Source organism: Lathamus discolor, chromosome Z, assembly GCF_037157495.1.
Source record: "Lathamus discolor isolate bLatDis1 chromosome Z, bLatDis1.hap1, whole genome shotgun sequence".
NCBI lineage: Eukaryota > Metazoa > Chordata > Aves > Psittaciformes > Psittacidae > Lathamus > Lathamus discolor.
The window spans coordinates 97,901,434-97,917,538 of NC_088909.1; the positions used below are offsets into that span (position 1 = coordinate 97,901,434).

Consider the following 16,105-nt stretch of genomic DNA (forward strand, 5'->3'; position numbering starts at 1 on the left):
CTCTTCTCCCAGGTTCCAAGGAAATAGCCTCAAGCTGCACCAGTGGAGGCTTACATGGGATAGTATGAAAAATTTCTTTAGAAAGGGTGCTCAGGCATTGGAACAGGCTGCCCAGGGCAGTGGTGGAATCACCATGCCTGGAAGTGTTCAGAAACCTTAGTAACATGATTTAGTGGTGGACTTGGCAGTTCTGGGGTAACTGTTGGACTTCATGATCTAAAGGTCTTCTCAAATGTAGTTGATTCTGATTCTGAGTATGGTGCCTGTGGAGCTAAGCTGTGGAAGCAGAGTTAAAAGTTACCTTTGCACTGCCCTGACCTGTATGGCTGCTGTTTTTCCATAATCTGGGATGATACATCAATGTGACTGTAGCTGACTAAACGTACCAAGGTTCGGACTCTGTTAAGTGATGCTGCTCTGGACAACACAGGCATTCCCAAATATCATAGGAAGTCTCAGGGCTGGTTAAAACTTGCATTTCAGGGAGCAAGTTTGTAAGTCACGTTTGCTGCCCTGACTGCACTGACTCTCTGCTACTGGATCAGTCCAGCACCTGTTCTGGAAAGATCTGGCCATGGGAGAAGCATCTGGCGTGAGAAAGGAAATTCCAGCCTCCTGTCAGGGTCCACCTGGAGAAAACCCCAGTGTCAGACCGGTTCCCTTCATGATCCCAAGAGTAAAATTAAGACACAAAGGAGGCCTCTCTGAGACAATGTTCCATAGAGTCCCATTTCAGTTCCTCACACCCTTCTCCCAGGCAATAGATCTTGGAGTCTTATCTCAACAGTTCCCACCCATCAGGGGTCTGGGTATCTAGAACATGGGACTCAGTTTAGGAGGCCAGGTGTACTGCAGGCTGGTGGAGCTGATCTGACAAAGAAGGGGAAGAGCAGTTTTGATAGGAGGCTTGCCAGACTGGTCAAGGAAGCTTTAAACTAGATGTGTTGGGGGAGGGGGGTATCATTCCATCCCAACACACCCAGTCAGTTGCCAACACCTATAATAAATGCTTGGAGCAATGCAGAGATATTCCAGCAGTTCCAGGCAATGAGCCGGCTTCATTTGGAGCTCGGCTCTGATGCCTCTATACAAATGCCCATAGGATGGGGAACAAACAAGAGGAATTAGAGATGTGTGCATGTCTACGGGGTATGATATAACAAGCATCACAGAAACATGGTGGGATGGCTCCTATGACTGGAATGTTGGAATGGAAGGCTACAGGCTCTTTAGAAAAGACAGGCCTGGCAGGCAGGGAGTGATTCGTGATTGTCCTGTCACTACAGTCCCTAATGAATAGTTCCTCCACAGTATCCTTATAACCCAGCTTCAAATACTGGAAGGCTGCTATTAGGTCCCCACGCAGCCTTTTCTTCTCCAGGCTGAACAGCCCCAACTTCCTCAGCCTGTCTTCATATGGGAGGTGCTCCAGTCCACTGATCATCCTCGCGGCCTCCTCTGGACTCGTTCCAGCAGTTCCATGTCCTTTTTATGTTGAGGACACCAGAACTGCACACAATACTCCAGGTGAGGTCTCACAAGAGCAGAGTAGAGGGGCAGGATCACCTCCTTCGACCTGCTGGTCACGCTTCTTTTGATGCAGCCCAGGATACAGTTGGCTTTCTGGGCTGCGAGCGCACACTGCCTCATGTTTATCTTCTCATCGACTAGCACCCCCAAGTCCTTCTCTGCTGGGCTGCTCTGAATCTCTTCTTTGACCAATCTGTAGCCATGCCTGGGATTGCTCTGACCCAGCTGTAGGACCTTGCACTTGTCATGGTTGAACTTCATTAAGGTTGGCATCAGCCCACCTCACAAGCGTGTCAAGGTCCCTCTGGATGGCATCCCTTCCCTCCAGCGTATCAACCGGACCACACAGCTTGGTGTCATCGGCAAACTTGCTGAGGGTGCACTCAATCCCACTGTCCATGTCAGCGATGAAGATGTTAAACAAGACCGGTCCCAACACCGATCCCTGAGGGACACCACTCGTTACCGGTCTCCAGCCAGACATTGAGCCATTGACCACAACTCTTTGTGTGTGGCCATCCACCCAGCTCTTTATCCACTGAGTGGTCCATCCATCAAATTGATATCTCTCCAATTTAGAGAGAAGGATGTGGTGTGGGACAGTGTCAAACGCTTTGCACAAGTCCAGGTAGATGACATCAACTGCTTTACCCTTGTCCATCAGTTCTGTAGCCCCATCATAGAAGGCCAACAAATTGGTCAGGCACGATTTCCCCTTAGTGAAGCCATGCTGGCTGTCACCAAACACCTCGTTGTTTTTCATGTGCCTTAGCATGCCTTCCAGGAGAATGTGCTCCAAGATTTTACCAGGCACAGAGGTGAGACTGACTGGTCTGTAATACCCTGGGTCTTCCATTTTCCCCTTCTTGAAAATGGGGGTTATATTTCCCTTTTTCCAGTTGTCGGGAACTTCACCTGACTGACATGATTTTTGAAGTATGATGGCCAAGGGCTTAGCAACTTCATTCGCCAGCTCCTTCAGGACCCGCGGATGGATTCCATCAGGTCCCACGGACTTGTGCGCGTTCAGATTTTTAAGATGGTCTCGAACCAGATCCTCTCCTACAGTGGGCCCAAGGTCTTCATTCTCACAGCCCCTGCATCTACCTTCTAAGAACTCGGTGGTGCAGTCAGAGCCTTTGCCAGTGAAGACCGAGGCAAAGATGTCATTCAGAACCTCAGCCTTCTCCAAATCCTGTGTAGCCAGTTCTCCCGAAAGCTTCCTCAGGGGGTCTGTTTTGTCCCTAGTCTGTTTTTTGTTTGCTACGTACCTGTAGAATCCCTTCCTATTATCCTTAACATCCCTGGCTAGGTTTAATTCTAACTGGGCCTTAGCCTGGTCCCTAGCTTCCTGGACAACATCCCTGTACTCTACCCAGGCTGCCTCTCTTTGTTTCCATTCTTTATAAGCCTCTTTTTTCCTTTGAATTTTCCTCAGCAGCTCCTTATCCATCCAAGAAGGTCTCCTGGCCCTTCTGCCGCACTTCCTTCTAGTTGGGATGCAGCACTCCAGAGCCTGTAGCAGGTGATCCTTGAATATCAACCAAGAGTCTTGGGCCCCTCTGCCCTCCAGGGGTTTATCCCATGGAACCTTACTAAGCAGGCTCCTGAAGAGGCCAAAGTCTGCTCTTTTGAAGTCCAGGGCAGTGAGCTTGCTGCACGCTCTTCTCACTGTCCTGGGGATCTCAAATTCGACCATCTCGTGATCGCTGCATCCAAGGCTGCCCTGGAGTACCACATTCTCAACAAGCCCTTCCCTGTTGGTGAGCACAAGGTCAAGCATGGCACCTCTCCTTGTCGGCTCCTCTATTACTTGCAGAAGGAAGTTGTCTTCCACACAACCGAGGAACCTCCTGGATTGCTTGTGCCGTGCAGTGCCATCGTTCCAACAGATGTCAGGGTGGTTGAAATCCCCCATGAGAACAAGGGCCTGTGAGTGTGAGGCTTTTCCTATCTGTCTGTAGAGTGCTTCATCCACAGGTTCTCCTTGATCAGGCGGCCTGTAACAGATCCCCACAGTAATGTCTCCCACAGCTGTTTTCCCTTTAACCCTGACACACAAACTCTCTGTAAACTGCTCACCTGCCCCCAGACAGAGTTCCGTACTCTCCAGCCTATCCCTAACATAAAGGGCAACTCCCCCTCCCCGCCTGCCGGGCCTGTCCTTTCTAAAGAGCCTGTAACCTTCCATTCCAACACTCCAGTCAGAGGAGCCATCCCACCATGTTTCTGTGATGCCTATGATATCATACCCCGTAGATGTACACACATCTCTAATTCTTCTTGTTTGTTCCCCATGCTATGGGCGTTTGTGTAGAGGCATCTGAGCCAAGCTCCAATTGAAGCCGACTCGTTGGCTGGAGCAGTCGGAATGTATGTACATTGTTTCGAGCATTTATTATAGGTGTTGGCAACTGACTGGGTGTATTGGATGGAATGATTCCCCCCTCTCCTAGCACATCTAGTTTAAAGCCTCCTTGACCAGTCTGGCAAGCCTCCTACCAGATCTGTTCTTCCTCTTCTTTACCAGAGCAGCTCCACCAGCCCCCAGTAGACCTGGCCTACTAACTTCAGTCCCGTGTTCAAGACACCCAAACCCCTTACTATGCCACCACCCTTTTAACCATTTATTAACCTGGCTAATCCTCCTAACTTTTTCTTGGTCCTCTCCTGTTTCCTGGAGAATTGACGAAAAGACTGTCTGAGCACCGGAGCCCCTAACCACCTCTCCCAGGGCTCTGTAGTCTTTCTTTATGGTCCCCAGTCTACTACTACCTATATCCCTAGCACCTACATGGATCACCAGGAGTGGGTAATAGTCCATGGAACTTACTAGAGCAGGCAGCCTCTCTATAACATCCCTGATCCGTGCCCCTGGTAGGCAGCACACCTCCCTCGAGACGGGGTCAGGCCGACAGACGAGCGCTTCCGTCCCTTTCAAAGTAGAGTCCCCTATTACTACGACCCGCTGCTTTTTCTTGGTAGTGCCAGTAGAGATCTTTACTCGTGCATAATCCGGCTGTTTGTGGTGCAAGTGCGTTTCCTCGTTAGTCTCCTGCAGGACAGCAAAGCAGTTCTGCGTCGGGACAACAGATTTAGGAGGAAGCCCCTTGCCTTTAAAATTGTCCTTTTCCTCCTTTTGTTATCTTTCTTTGTCACTAATTCCCAACTTCGCGGGTTGGTGGCCTCCTTCTTTCTTTCATGAGCTGGAGGGGAAGTTTGAGGCCCCTGCACAGTATGGGGCTGGAGCAAGCAGCCCTGCTTCTTCTCAGCTACCCTGACATCTTGAAGCCCACTAATAGCATTCCTCAGCTCAGCCCCTGCTGCAGGAGGACCTCCACCAAGGAGCACCGAGTGCAGCCCTGCCCATCGTGCACCTTTCCCTCACAAGACCAGTGCAGGCACCATCTGCTCTGTCTGGGTGCCTACGCTGGCCACCGCCGGGGCAGCCAGAGCAGGGCTCCCAGAGCAGGCCCTGGCCATATGACGGGTGCTCACCATCCCGCTCGCCTGCCCGCGCAAACTGCCTCCTCCCGCTCTGTTTGCCCGCTCTCGGTTGCTCGCTCTCCCTGGGGCAGGTTTTTAACCACTCAGGGCTGGTGCTGGGGCTCCTGGCTCCGCCCCCTGTGAGTCCCTGCTCCCGGCAGTTCTGCCGGCTCCTGGGCAGGTCCTGTCTAGGACCTGGGGCTCCCTCTGTAGCTCTGGCCACTCTGAGTTGAGGCTCCTGGACGCTGATCTCTCCCCCACTCCGGTGTTAAAGGCGTCCTCCCTCAAGCTACTCACCTCAGCAATTGACCCCAAGTAGACTTAATGTGTTCAAAATTCGACTACATGTCCTAGCCATGTGTGATTAGTTCTTGAAAGCCAGGAATAGAATAGCCTTCTGAACTATTCAGTGCCTCTCATGATGAGTTTAGCATTTGCTGGTTATTTTTTAACTCATTTAGCTATTGTTAACCATATACGATGCCAAACAGCTGCTGGATGGTTCCATTTTTAAGTCACTTCTGATTGTAAGCTGCTTTTTAAAGAGTGCTGCAGAAATGGGAGGGGGCTTTGTGTCTATGTTGCTGACCCTTTTAGTCATATGTAGGGATTTTTATCCTTTAAGTAATTTCCAGGTATTTTTTCCTCCATGATCAGCTCAAACATCTCATTCTTGAGTCATGTTCCACCTATTATAGCCTCACTTTTGTTCCTACCTGCTAGAGTAGATGGCAAGTAATGTTAAAAGTGACTTTCTGGAGAACCCTGTGACATACAAACTCAGGAGATAACATTGTATCATTAGGACTTAAAGATTGATTTTTAGTAAATGAGGAATGAATGAATTTTGATCTAATGCATGATTACTGCTTCTTCTAATGAAAGCTTAATATTGCTCTTCTTGCTAGGAGTCCTTCTAATGGCAGCTTCAGAAAATGAAGATAATGACATCCTGTGGTGTATTAATCATGATTCTTTCCCTTTTCAAAAGCCAATGATGGAAACACAGGTACTAAAGCGAACTTTTATACAGTTTTGATGGAATCTAGATACTGTTTTTTTCTTTCTGATAACAGGTACTTGAATAATGGCATCTCCATGAAATGGGTAGTTCATAGACAGCTTTCATGAGGAATTTAGAAACATTTACAAAGCTACTAATTGATACACTGCAAAGAAAGAAAAAGATAGGCAGTTTTGTCAGTTAATGGTAACTGATACCTTAATAGGAATTCCTAGCTCAGCCATACTTTCTAGCTTGATGCAAGCTGTGTATCAACAGTAATTGCCTTGACTTCTAAGACTTCTAATTAATATATTTGAAAGTGCTGTTATCTGTAATATGCTGCATATTTTGCTCAAGCATGGGGAGACATGGTTCGCAGTCCATAGTGCTGTTTGCTCATTATCAACTTTGGCACAAATTGTTTAAAATGTAGGTGATAGAGACTTTGGGTTTCTTTATTTAAACTAATATGCTACATCTTTGTTAATTTTTTTTTAATTTTTTGTTTTTTAATTTATTTGATTATCCCCCCCTTTTTGTTTTTCCTAATTGTTACATGAGTAGGTTTGTAAGAGGTGGCTGAAGCTGGGTAGTTGCCCTATACATCAGTTCAGGGAGAACATTTCATGTACTGCAGCTCTGAAGGAAGCTTGAAGTCTTGTGCTGAAGTAAAGGAGTGATGTCAAAAATAGTATTATGGGAGGAGCAGTGACAGAGTTGGAGTGAATGGAGAGGATGTACAAGTTAAGTTTCAAGGACAGGAGAGAATATGCAAATTAAGTTTCAAGGTCAGGAGAGATAGTGGAAGTTTCAAGGTCAGGTTTTTATCGGCTGTTATGAGTAACTTATAAAAAAATTTTATAATTAGTCCCGATCCCTTCCCTGCAAAAGCTTACCCCTCTTTTTACCAAGGCATTTGCTTATTTTCTTTGGGTTTCCTCATGTCAAGAGTAGTTTCTATTCTGTGTAAATTCAAATGTAAATAGTAAGGCATCACCATGGATGTACAAAATCCATGTCTGCTACCAAAATTTTGATAATATCTATCTGTTGTTCAGATGACCACCCGTGTTGATGGACATTCTTGGGCTCTTTCTGCTATTGATGAATTTAAAGCTCAGAAGATAGTAACACCACTAAATAAAGACATTATTCCAATAACTGATTCACCTGTAGTTGTGCAGCAACACTTGCTGCCATCTAAGAAGTTTGTTCTGCTTTCAGCTCAGGTGAGTATTAATTTTCTAATATAGGGAATCAGTAGAGGAAATACAAAGTTGGAAGTCTGAGCTAAACCTGTAAATGGTTATTCGTTTTGAATATGTTTTAATGATTATATTCTGAACATAGTAAGAATTAAGGAAGAAGACTGCTGAAACCAGTTGGAACTAGGCATAAGATCCTTTCCAACCCTAACTGCTCCATGATTCTACTGAAATGTATTCAAAGCTTTTGGGTCAGCTCCCTTTGTGCAGTGTATCAATAGGTTTTACTGGTCTCCAGAGATTGTTGCAGTACAGATCATCTGAGAAGTTCTTACAACCTTGGTTATACTCTGGATTATATGAAGTTGAAACAGACATTCAGCTGCCCAGAAAAAATAGCTCGAGTAATACTATTGGCAATTGGAATTTCAATAAATCATTTTTGTCTTTGTCATAGAAAAAGTCCCAAAGTTTTTGTTTTGTTTGGGGCTTTTTTTTAAAGGGCTTTTGAAAAACAAAACCCACGAAAAGAAAAAAAGATATTAACTTCCCTAATTCTGTTTTCTGATTACATTGAGCAATATTTTAGGTCATTTAAGTATCTTAATGGACATGCAAATTAAAAAAAAAAAAAGTTTAATAATTAACATCTTGCAATTTCTAGACTTAAATCTGCCTTTTTTTAAAGGCAGCTGTTTTGTTAAGGCAGTGATTGGACCTTCTACAGTAGCTAGTATGGGTGCAGGCAAAATGATTGAGTCTAGAGTCATGCCATGACTTTGATCATTAATTTTTGAAGCATATTTTTCCAGACAGTTTTGAGGATTTGCAAGATACATACGGCTTTGATGTCGTGTATATACTTCCTATATGTTACACTGTATGCTTCATGTCAGGCTAAGACCCTCAAAATTCTGTTTATGGAGGTTCATAACCTTTGCAGTGTTTTTCCAGCCTTTCCTAGACTCACTAGAGAATTTTCTGCATGCGAATGGGGACTGGGCTTTAGGCACCACTCATGTTATACTTTCATCTGCTAGGAAAGAAAATTCAGAAAGCTAAAGATAAGCATTGTGGGAAGCAGATGTTGGGATGGGGCCAGAGTAAAGACAGCTTCATTCTGACTTATTCTGGGTTACTTTTAGGGGAGCTTTATGTTTCATAAGCTCAGACCTGTCGATCAGCTGCGCCATCTGCTTGTTAGCAATATAGGTGGAGATGGAGAAGAGATTGAAAGATTTTTCAAGTTGCATCAGGTAAATCTATGTAAATCTAATCACTTTCTTTAGCATTTTTTTGTTGTTGCTATAAACATCTAGTTAACATTTCATTCATTGGTTAAAGTATCAGTTTTTTCTCCTGTATTGTCTACCTAAGATTGTATAATAACTTTTCATTTTATGGTAGCTAAGAATACAAGTCTAATTCACTTTTCCTAAAATTCCTATGTCTTGTATGCAGGAGTTTAATGTAGTTCTTGGTTTCAGAAAAGCATGCATCGAAGAGTAGGGGAGGAAGAGTTTCTAAAAAGGCTAAATTCCTGCCACTGCAAGATGTTTTACATTTTGAAGGCCAGTAAGATGTGTAGTATTGGTCTGTTGGGGTTTTTTGTTAGTTTTTGGGGGTTTTTTTGTTTTTTTTTTTTATGGCAAATAACGAGCAGGAAGGAAGCTGTCATGGACTACACAGTTTTGACTAGTACTGGTTAGTATCTGTAATGAATGTTCACTGTAATCTTCTCTCTTGTACTTTGATAGAATATACTTAGTGATATTTTAACATGCCATTAGAATATGCAAACCATTATTTGTATAGTTGTTTTCTTAATATATGTTGATATAGAAAATGCATGAGTTTTAGTCATACTTAGTTGACAGACATAGGGAATGTTTCCTACCAGTAGGCATACTGAGTTTAAAAAATTGCGTAACTGATACTTACCTGCTACAATGGGATGCCTCACTATAATTCACTTCCTGTCGATATTAATTGGGAAGAGCTGATTTCCTTGCCTTCTAAATAAAATGATGCAAAAAGTATTTACTGTTTAGTTATTGAGCAATATAACTCCTATATATTTCTCACCAAACTTGATAAAAGCTGTTACACTAGTAATATAATGTGCTCTAGGAAGATCAGGCCTGTGCCACTTGCCTTATCTTGGCATGTTCTAATGCTGCCTGTGATAGAGAAGTATCTGCCTGGGCCACTCGAGCATTCTTCAGGTAAGCTTCAATTCTGGGGGTTGTTCTGAATATTGTACCCACTAAGTAATTGTATGGGCTTTTTAACATACTGCCTGAGACAGCACTGTTCCAGAATAAGCATAGATTTGCGAAACCTGGTAGCATATGCTTTTGCACTAAGTTAGAGCTCATAAACAAAGGAAGCTTCTTACAATGATTTCTGCTTAATAGTAATCTTGGATGCTTGCATTCTACATGCAGAGGAGGCTACTGAAAATGTTTAATCTGTTTGAAATGCAGTTATCTATACTTCACAGTACTTCTGATCATTGAAATGCAATGCGTAGAAGTATCTTTAATGAGACCAACTCACTATAAATTGAGTGAAGAAATACTGGCCTCCACTCTGGAGCATTCATTTGTAATCTATTATATTAAATACTGCATATCTTAGGTATGATGCAGACATATGTATTTTAATTAGCTGCCTTAAACAACTTGGTATATCGTAAGTAACTTGGCTGTCCTCACAGGGCATGTAGTCTGGAGGAAAAGAGGGTTTTGGTAAGAAACAGCTGTTGAGAGTGATGATAAAATGTGCAGCTTTGACTGTATGCTTGTGCAAGAGTTTGAATGTTGTGTTTGCAAAAGCTTGCTTGTTCTTTTGCAGAACTTGTGCCGGTGTTATATCCAGTCATCTATTCTCAGTAGGCTGCGAATATTTGCTCTTTGTTATCTGAGGGAAAATGTGGGTAACTCTAGAAAGGTGGTTGTTAGCAAGGAAAGATATTACAAAGTGCTCATGTAGCACTATTGGAGAGAGGTGAATAGAAATTGTATTCTTCTGACAAAAGCATCACATAGAATACTTCTGAAATGTTATGCTAATGGGTTTTTATTCCCCATTTTAAAAGACCCACAAAACTGCTGTTAATCCTCAAAGATGTGAAAATTAAATGAACTCTGTATGAAGTGTGAGGTATTTTTGTCTTTTCACATAAACTTTAGGTATGGTGGAGAAGCACAAATGAGATTTTCATCAGCTCCAAGCAACATCGCACCTATTCCTGGTTCTCCTGTTCCTATGAGTAAGTAGCAACCAATTCATGGTTTGGACAGGTTTTTTTTTCCTCCTTAAGTATGCTGTATTTTGTCTCCTCACAAGTACCTGTGTTCTTACTGTCCGAAATAGTCCTTAATTTTCCACTCATTGTCTAATTAACTACATGGCTTTTTTCAATTTCTCTTGACTGATTTTTGGAGTCAGTGAAAGGGTGATGGGATCTCAAAATATGTCTGAATGCTGCATTTAATCTGTTAAGATTATGTGAAGAAGGTATGCATTTGTTGCTGCCAGAGGCACTTCATCGGCCAGAGATCGATTCATCAATGCTATAGTTCAGACTTTACAAAGATTGTTCTGTGGCTGTAACAGAGTATCTTCTGACAGTGTCATTGTCATTCCTCTGAAAATACTGCTTACGACAAGAAAACCAAAGTTTTGGTCAAGAAATGGGTTAGTCGGTTAGAGTGATTTCTTCGTGTTACAGCTTCAGCATTTGGTTTCTGCTTGAGCTGTCAGTGCTACCTACAGATGAGAGAGAGGAGGGTCTGCTCTTTCTCCTCAGAATTTGATGCTAATTGGAGGCCTTTCTATATTAACTCAGGTTCACTTAACTTTCTATATTGCTTCAGGATTTACTCAATTCCAGATCTTAAGGGTTTTTAAAAAAGAAATAATGAATTTGCAACTTGTAATTTTGAATTACCGAATTTAATGATTTTTTTTTTCAATCAGGAGCTGATTAATTTCCAAGCTCTTAACCCTTAACTGATATGTAGCATTCCATTTTATACATTGGACTTGGGGAAAAAACTTGATTGCCTAGAATACAAAGAAATTCTATCAATTTTTGACATATATCCAAATTCGTAAGTTCTGGAGCAAGGTATGCTGAACTGAGATGGAGTTCTGAAAAAACTGTTGACCCGTTTTTGGTTGTGGGGTTTTTTGGTTTTGTTGGGTTTTTTTTGTTTGGTTTTTTTTTTGTTTGTTTTGTTGTTTGTTTTTTTTTTTGTTTGTTTGTTTGTTTGTTTGTTTGTTTGTTTGTTTTAGGTTTTTGGTGGTTTTTTGTTTTGTTTTTTTTTTGTTTTTTTTCCTGAATTCTTAGCTAGTATTAAAACACCAGAAGGAGTGGCTATTTTTAATGCATCAGTGGCATCACTTTCCAAGCCTGATATTGTGGAACAATAGCACTATGGGCAGGAGCTGAATCAGGGCATAAGAATGTAAAATGAAATCTGATTTGGAGAGGACAGCAGCTATGGGAAAAGCAGGTGCTAGAAGCAGACTGAGAATGAAAGTAACATCTGAGGGAAGTTATAAGAAGCTCTGTAATCAACATGGTGACTCCTTTTATAAGTAAATATATTTTTCCCGAGTCTAAATGTTTGAATATTTTTTATCATTTGCTGTTATACATGCCTTTTGAAATTAAGTATCAAACCACATTTTTCCATTTTGCTTCAGTGTCAGCTCCACGTGGAAGATGGCACCATTCTTCTGCTACTCCTTACTCCGTTTGCTCAAAGGGTAGAGAACAGTCATGTGAAATTAAGATTCGGATATTGTGGTGTCCTGTGTGGTGGGTCAGACAGCACTGACAGAAACTGATTAAAACACCTTGAAGTTTTGCATGTGATACTACATTACAATAATGTTAGCATTAAAAAGCCAGGCACCTTTAACTTGGTTCCCTCTTGTTCTCACTGTTGAAAGTCTAGCTGTGCATTCGCATGCTGCTTTTCTGCAAGTTTATGGTTTGTCTGGCACACAGGAGAATGTGCTCTGAGAATGCATTTGCACTGTTTAGGGAAGGACTTTGTTATCCTTCATGCAATTGTGTGTTGCCAGGTTGGGAGAGCTGCAGTGATTAAGGCAAGAGAGACAGATTCTTTGATGAAAGCCAGATGTCCAGAAACGCTTTTCTTGCCCTTTTGTCATGTATGTGCTGATAGTACATGGATGTTTCTGTAGATGACCACGTGTGTTCCTGATATTTTGGGGTTTTAAGTTAGGTATTCAGACTTAATTTACAGAAGTGTTGAGTATTCACTTCAGCTGAATCTGTGGACAGTCTCAAACTGAATATTCTAAGTTAACAGTGTTGCTGTGGTATTTGCTCAACTGCCCTATGTAACAATTAAGAACAATAATACCAGTTTCTTTGAGCTGAGTGCTTTGAAGGTAAAATTCATGTTCTTTGGAAAGATAAAATGCGAATGCTGGGAGAGAAAAAAAATGCTTTAATAACTGCTCTTGAAGGAAGCATATCCATTTGGTTTACTTATGGAGTACTGGGTTGACGAAGTGAGTGCAGTCTGGTACTTAACTGTACAAAAAACCTGTTGGAATAGTTCTAACTTTAAAGTACTTGATTTAACACTTCTGCTGCTCTTGCACAGGGATTTTATGGGTCATACTTTGGTTCAGTTTTGGTTGGTTATCTTAAACTTACCTTTACTTCTTTCTCGTTTTAGGTTCCTCCTTGTCTGTTGATACTCCATGTCCTAATCTTAGCTTTCTGACAACACCTGGGCAAGGTAACACCTTCTTTGCTGGCCAAATGAAGAGAAAATTTTCTCTTTTTTTTCTTCCACCTGGCTTTTTTATTTGCATTCAAATGAGTGATATATACCTGCTTTTAACCCTAGGTTTACAACCTCGTGGTATGTCAACTCCTATATATCCTTCTGGGAATTCCATGTCTCACCCTGGTGCTGGAATGATGGGCCCTGAGATAGTATTTTCTGGAAGGCACAATGGCATCTGCATATACTTTGCGCGGATTATAGGGTGAGGTGTTTGTGTAGAAGGAGGGTCTGTCACTCAATTTGTTCTGTAGTTTTTCTTTCCCTTAATGCTTGTAGATGGTTGTGATTCCTAACTTAATAGCATTTAAATTTGAAATCAGTAGAGTGCATTTTGATGTTGTGTTTGAAGTACCTGTTTATATAATACCTTCTCTTCTCGGTGTCTTAATAATACATTCAGTGAATGGCTGGGACAGGAAATTTGCTTAGATGTTGATCCAGCAATTGAGTGTATATGCACAAATCAGTGCAATGAAGCAAGACTAAAGAGGATTCTGTTACTTGGATGTTGAGTCCTGGGTTGCTAAACACCCCAAGCAAGAACAGAGCTCTTCATGTGTTAGTCATCTTTTTGCATGCTGGTTGGGTTGTTATGACACTTGCTCGCCTACACTGTTATGTCCAGAGAATAATACCAGCCTGTATTTAAAATATGATTGAAGTTTTAGAATTTGAAGCTTTTGTCAATTATCTATATCTGTACTATTCAGAAATGTATAATAACATTTTTGATTGTTTAGTTGACATTCAAATTAAATCCTTGTTTTACACCTTGGAGTAAAAATCATTACCATTTCTTTCTTAAGAAGTTATACCTTACTTAAATGAATTGGCATTTAACTCACCGTTAACACAGTACTGTTTTTTGTGTTGCAGAAATATTTGGGATGGCAGTATAGTTGTGGAGAGAGTTTTCAAAAGTGGCAATCGAGAAGTTGTTGCAGTATGTAAAAGATAATTTTGTATTTTTAAAAGTTCCTTACAGTATATGTCTGAAGCCCTGTTATACCTATGTTCCCAATTATAGGTTGATGAGGAAAAAAAAACATTGTCATCTCAATCTTTTCTTAAGTTCTGTGCTCTTAACTGAGGAGTAAGTTTAGGTTTTAAATATTTTTAAGCTACTATTTTAAATTTTAGTTTTTAGGAAACCTGTCTGTAATTTGATCTTTGTTGTTAATTGGCAGTGGCCAGTCTTCTCCATGTTCAGTGATTGCACTTCCTTCATTTCTGCTTACCCCTTTCAGACAAAGCCTGAAAATTAAATGGGTTAGGGAAGCACTGCAGTTATGTGACAGTATAAAAATATGTCCAGCATCTTCCTAATGTAACCTCCTAGTGTTTCACTTCTTGTCCATGTCAAAGTAACAATATCTTTTCTGGCTGACTAATTTCAGCAATGCAAATTAACTACTACATGAGCTTTCCACCTCCAGTTATAAGGTAACTGGGAAACTCTGGAAGATGTTGACAGTCATACAACGCAATGCTCAGTCATTGTTTCAGTTCAGAGTTGGCTATAGTAGAGCACAGCTTATTTAGGTATCAGAAGGGCAAAGAAGGTGGCATGTTGAATACTGTGTATGTTCAGGGGACTATTGCCTCTTCACCTGTGTCCCCTCACCTTAGTGACTGTGGTATAACAATGTTGTGCTCTAGTGGCAGCGTTACTGTTATTCTAGTTATTTGCTGAAACCTCTCTGTGTTTGTGTTTTTAGTGGCTTTAGCTTAAAATTGTAAATGTTTGGAAACTGCGCTGTCTGTAAGGAAGTCTGTTTTCTTTTGCAGGTAGAAAGCAGTGTTCCATCCCATGTGCTTGAATGTGTACTACAGGAACTAAAAGGTTTACAAGAATTTCTGGATAGAAATTCTCAGTTTGCTACAGTAGGAGCCCTTGGAAACCCAAGGTATTATTGTGTTATGTTTAGCAGTGGTATTTCATATTCAGCTCTTGAAAGAATATACCATGTAATGTCTGTTGAATTGAAGGTGTATATATGGTCTCCAGCTACAAGTATTCAGATGCTAAAAATGAGTTGTTAGACTTTGCCTTTAAAAGATTCAGTATTTCTAATCATATTAAAATCTTTTTATTTGAATTGCAGTTTTGGCGCACAAGCTGATCTACAGCAGAGGTTTCTGGGTTTTATGTGGCCTGATGGGGGAAGTTCTCAGCAAGTCCAGCAAGAACTCCAGAGGAAATACCATGGTATGCAATTACTTCTGAACAGGAAGTATGAGGGAATGGTGCATTTGGATGTTGCTTTTCTCACCCTTCTTGTTAAAACCTCTGAGTAAAAATACATTTTTTTCAATATAAATTTGACATTAATCAATGTAATGCTCACTTTCAATAGTGGGAAGGTTTTTTGGTTTTGGGTTTTGTTTTTTTTTTTTAGCAGGGGCTGGGGAAGGGTTAAGTCATCAGTTATTATGTAGAATTTGGTAGATGTTTGATTTTTTTCTTTTCCCTTTTTTATGTATTCCAAAGCCCATAAACCCTTTTGGAATGCTAAATGACACGATATAATCATTGCTGCCTTATTTCTGAACTGCAAGCACTCAAAAGTAAATACATGAATTATTGCAATTCTGTTTCACTCAGATAATAAGTGTGCCCATATTATTCTGTCAGTGAATATAAAACATCTTGCTACACTTAAGTGTTAACAGATACTGTATGTCTTGAGGAAATTTTAATGTGGCACTTTTCTCCAGAGAGAGCTAAACAGCATTAATAAAGAACAGCAGAGGGAAAAAAAAAAAAGGAAATTTAAGGAGATTGTTATTGTAAAACAGCAAAAATTTCCATGCTACTTTAAAATGCATAAAATTGTTACTTATTGACAATCTCTTTGTTTTTCCAGCTGAGGCACAGCTAACTGAGAAGACCTCACTTCAAGGCATCCAGCAGCTTGTTCGCAAAACCTGCCAGGCATTGGCTTTATGGAAGTTGCTGTGTGAGCACCAATTCAGTGTTGTAGTAGGTGAGCTTCAGAAGGTACGAGCTGAATCATATGATTTTAATTTGTTTGTAT

At 41.3% G+C, this 16,105-nt stretch overlaps 1 protein-coding gene across 1 annotated transcript in view; it reads left to right on the top strand.

Moving 5' to 3' along the window:
* NUP155 (nucleoporin 155) overlaps positions 1 to 16,105 on the top strand; it is a 35,529-nt gene that overhangs the window by 8,212 nt on the left and 11,212 nt on the right. The window contains exons 12-22 of the mRNA XM_065662533.1: positions 5,925 to 6,025; positions 7,081 to 7,251; positions 8,373 to 8,483; positions 9,358 to 9,452; positions 10,422 to 10,501; positions 12,954 to 13,016; positions 13,128 to 13,269; positions 13,944 to 14,010; positions 14,856 to 14,974; positions 15,173 to 15,276; positions 15,935 to 16,068. Of these exons, the coding sequence (XP_065518605.1) occupies positions 5,925 to 6,025; positions 7,081 to 7,251; positions 8,373 to 8,483; positions 9,358 to 9,452; positions 10,422 to 10,501; positions 12,954 to 13,016; positions 13,128 to 13,269; positions 13,944 to 14,010; positions 14,856 to 14,974; positions 15,173 to 15,276; positions 15,935 to 16,068 (1,187 nt within the window). The remainder of the gene's footprint in view (positions 1 to 5,924; positions 6,026 to 7,080; positions 7,252 to 8,372; positions 8,484 to 9,357; positions 9,453 to 10,421; positions 10,502 to 12,953; positions 13,017 to 13,127; positions 13,270 to 13,943; positions 14,011 to 14,855; positions 14,975 to 15,172; positions 15,277 to 15,934; positions 16,069 to 16,105) is intronic.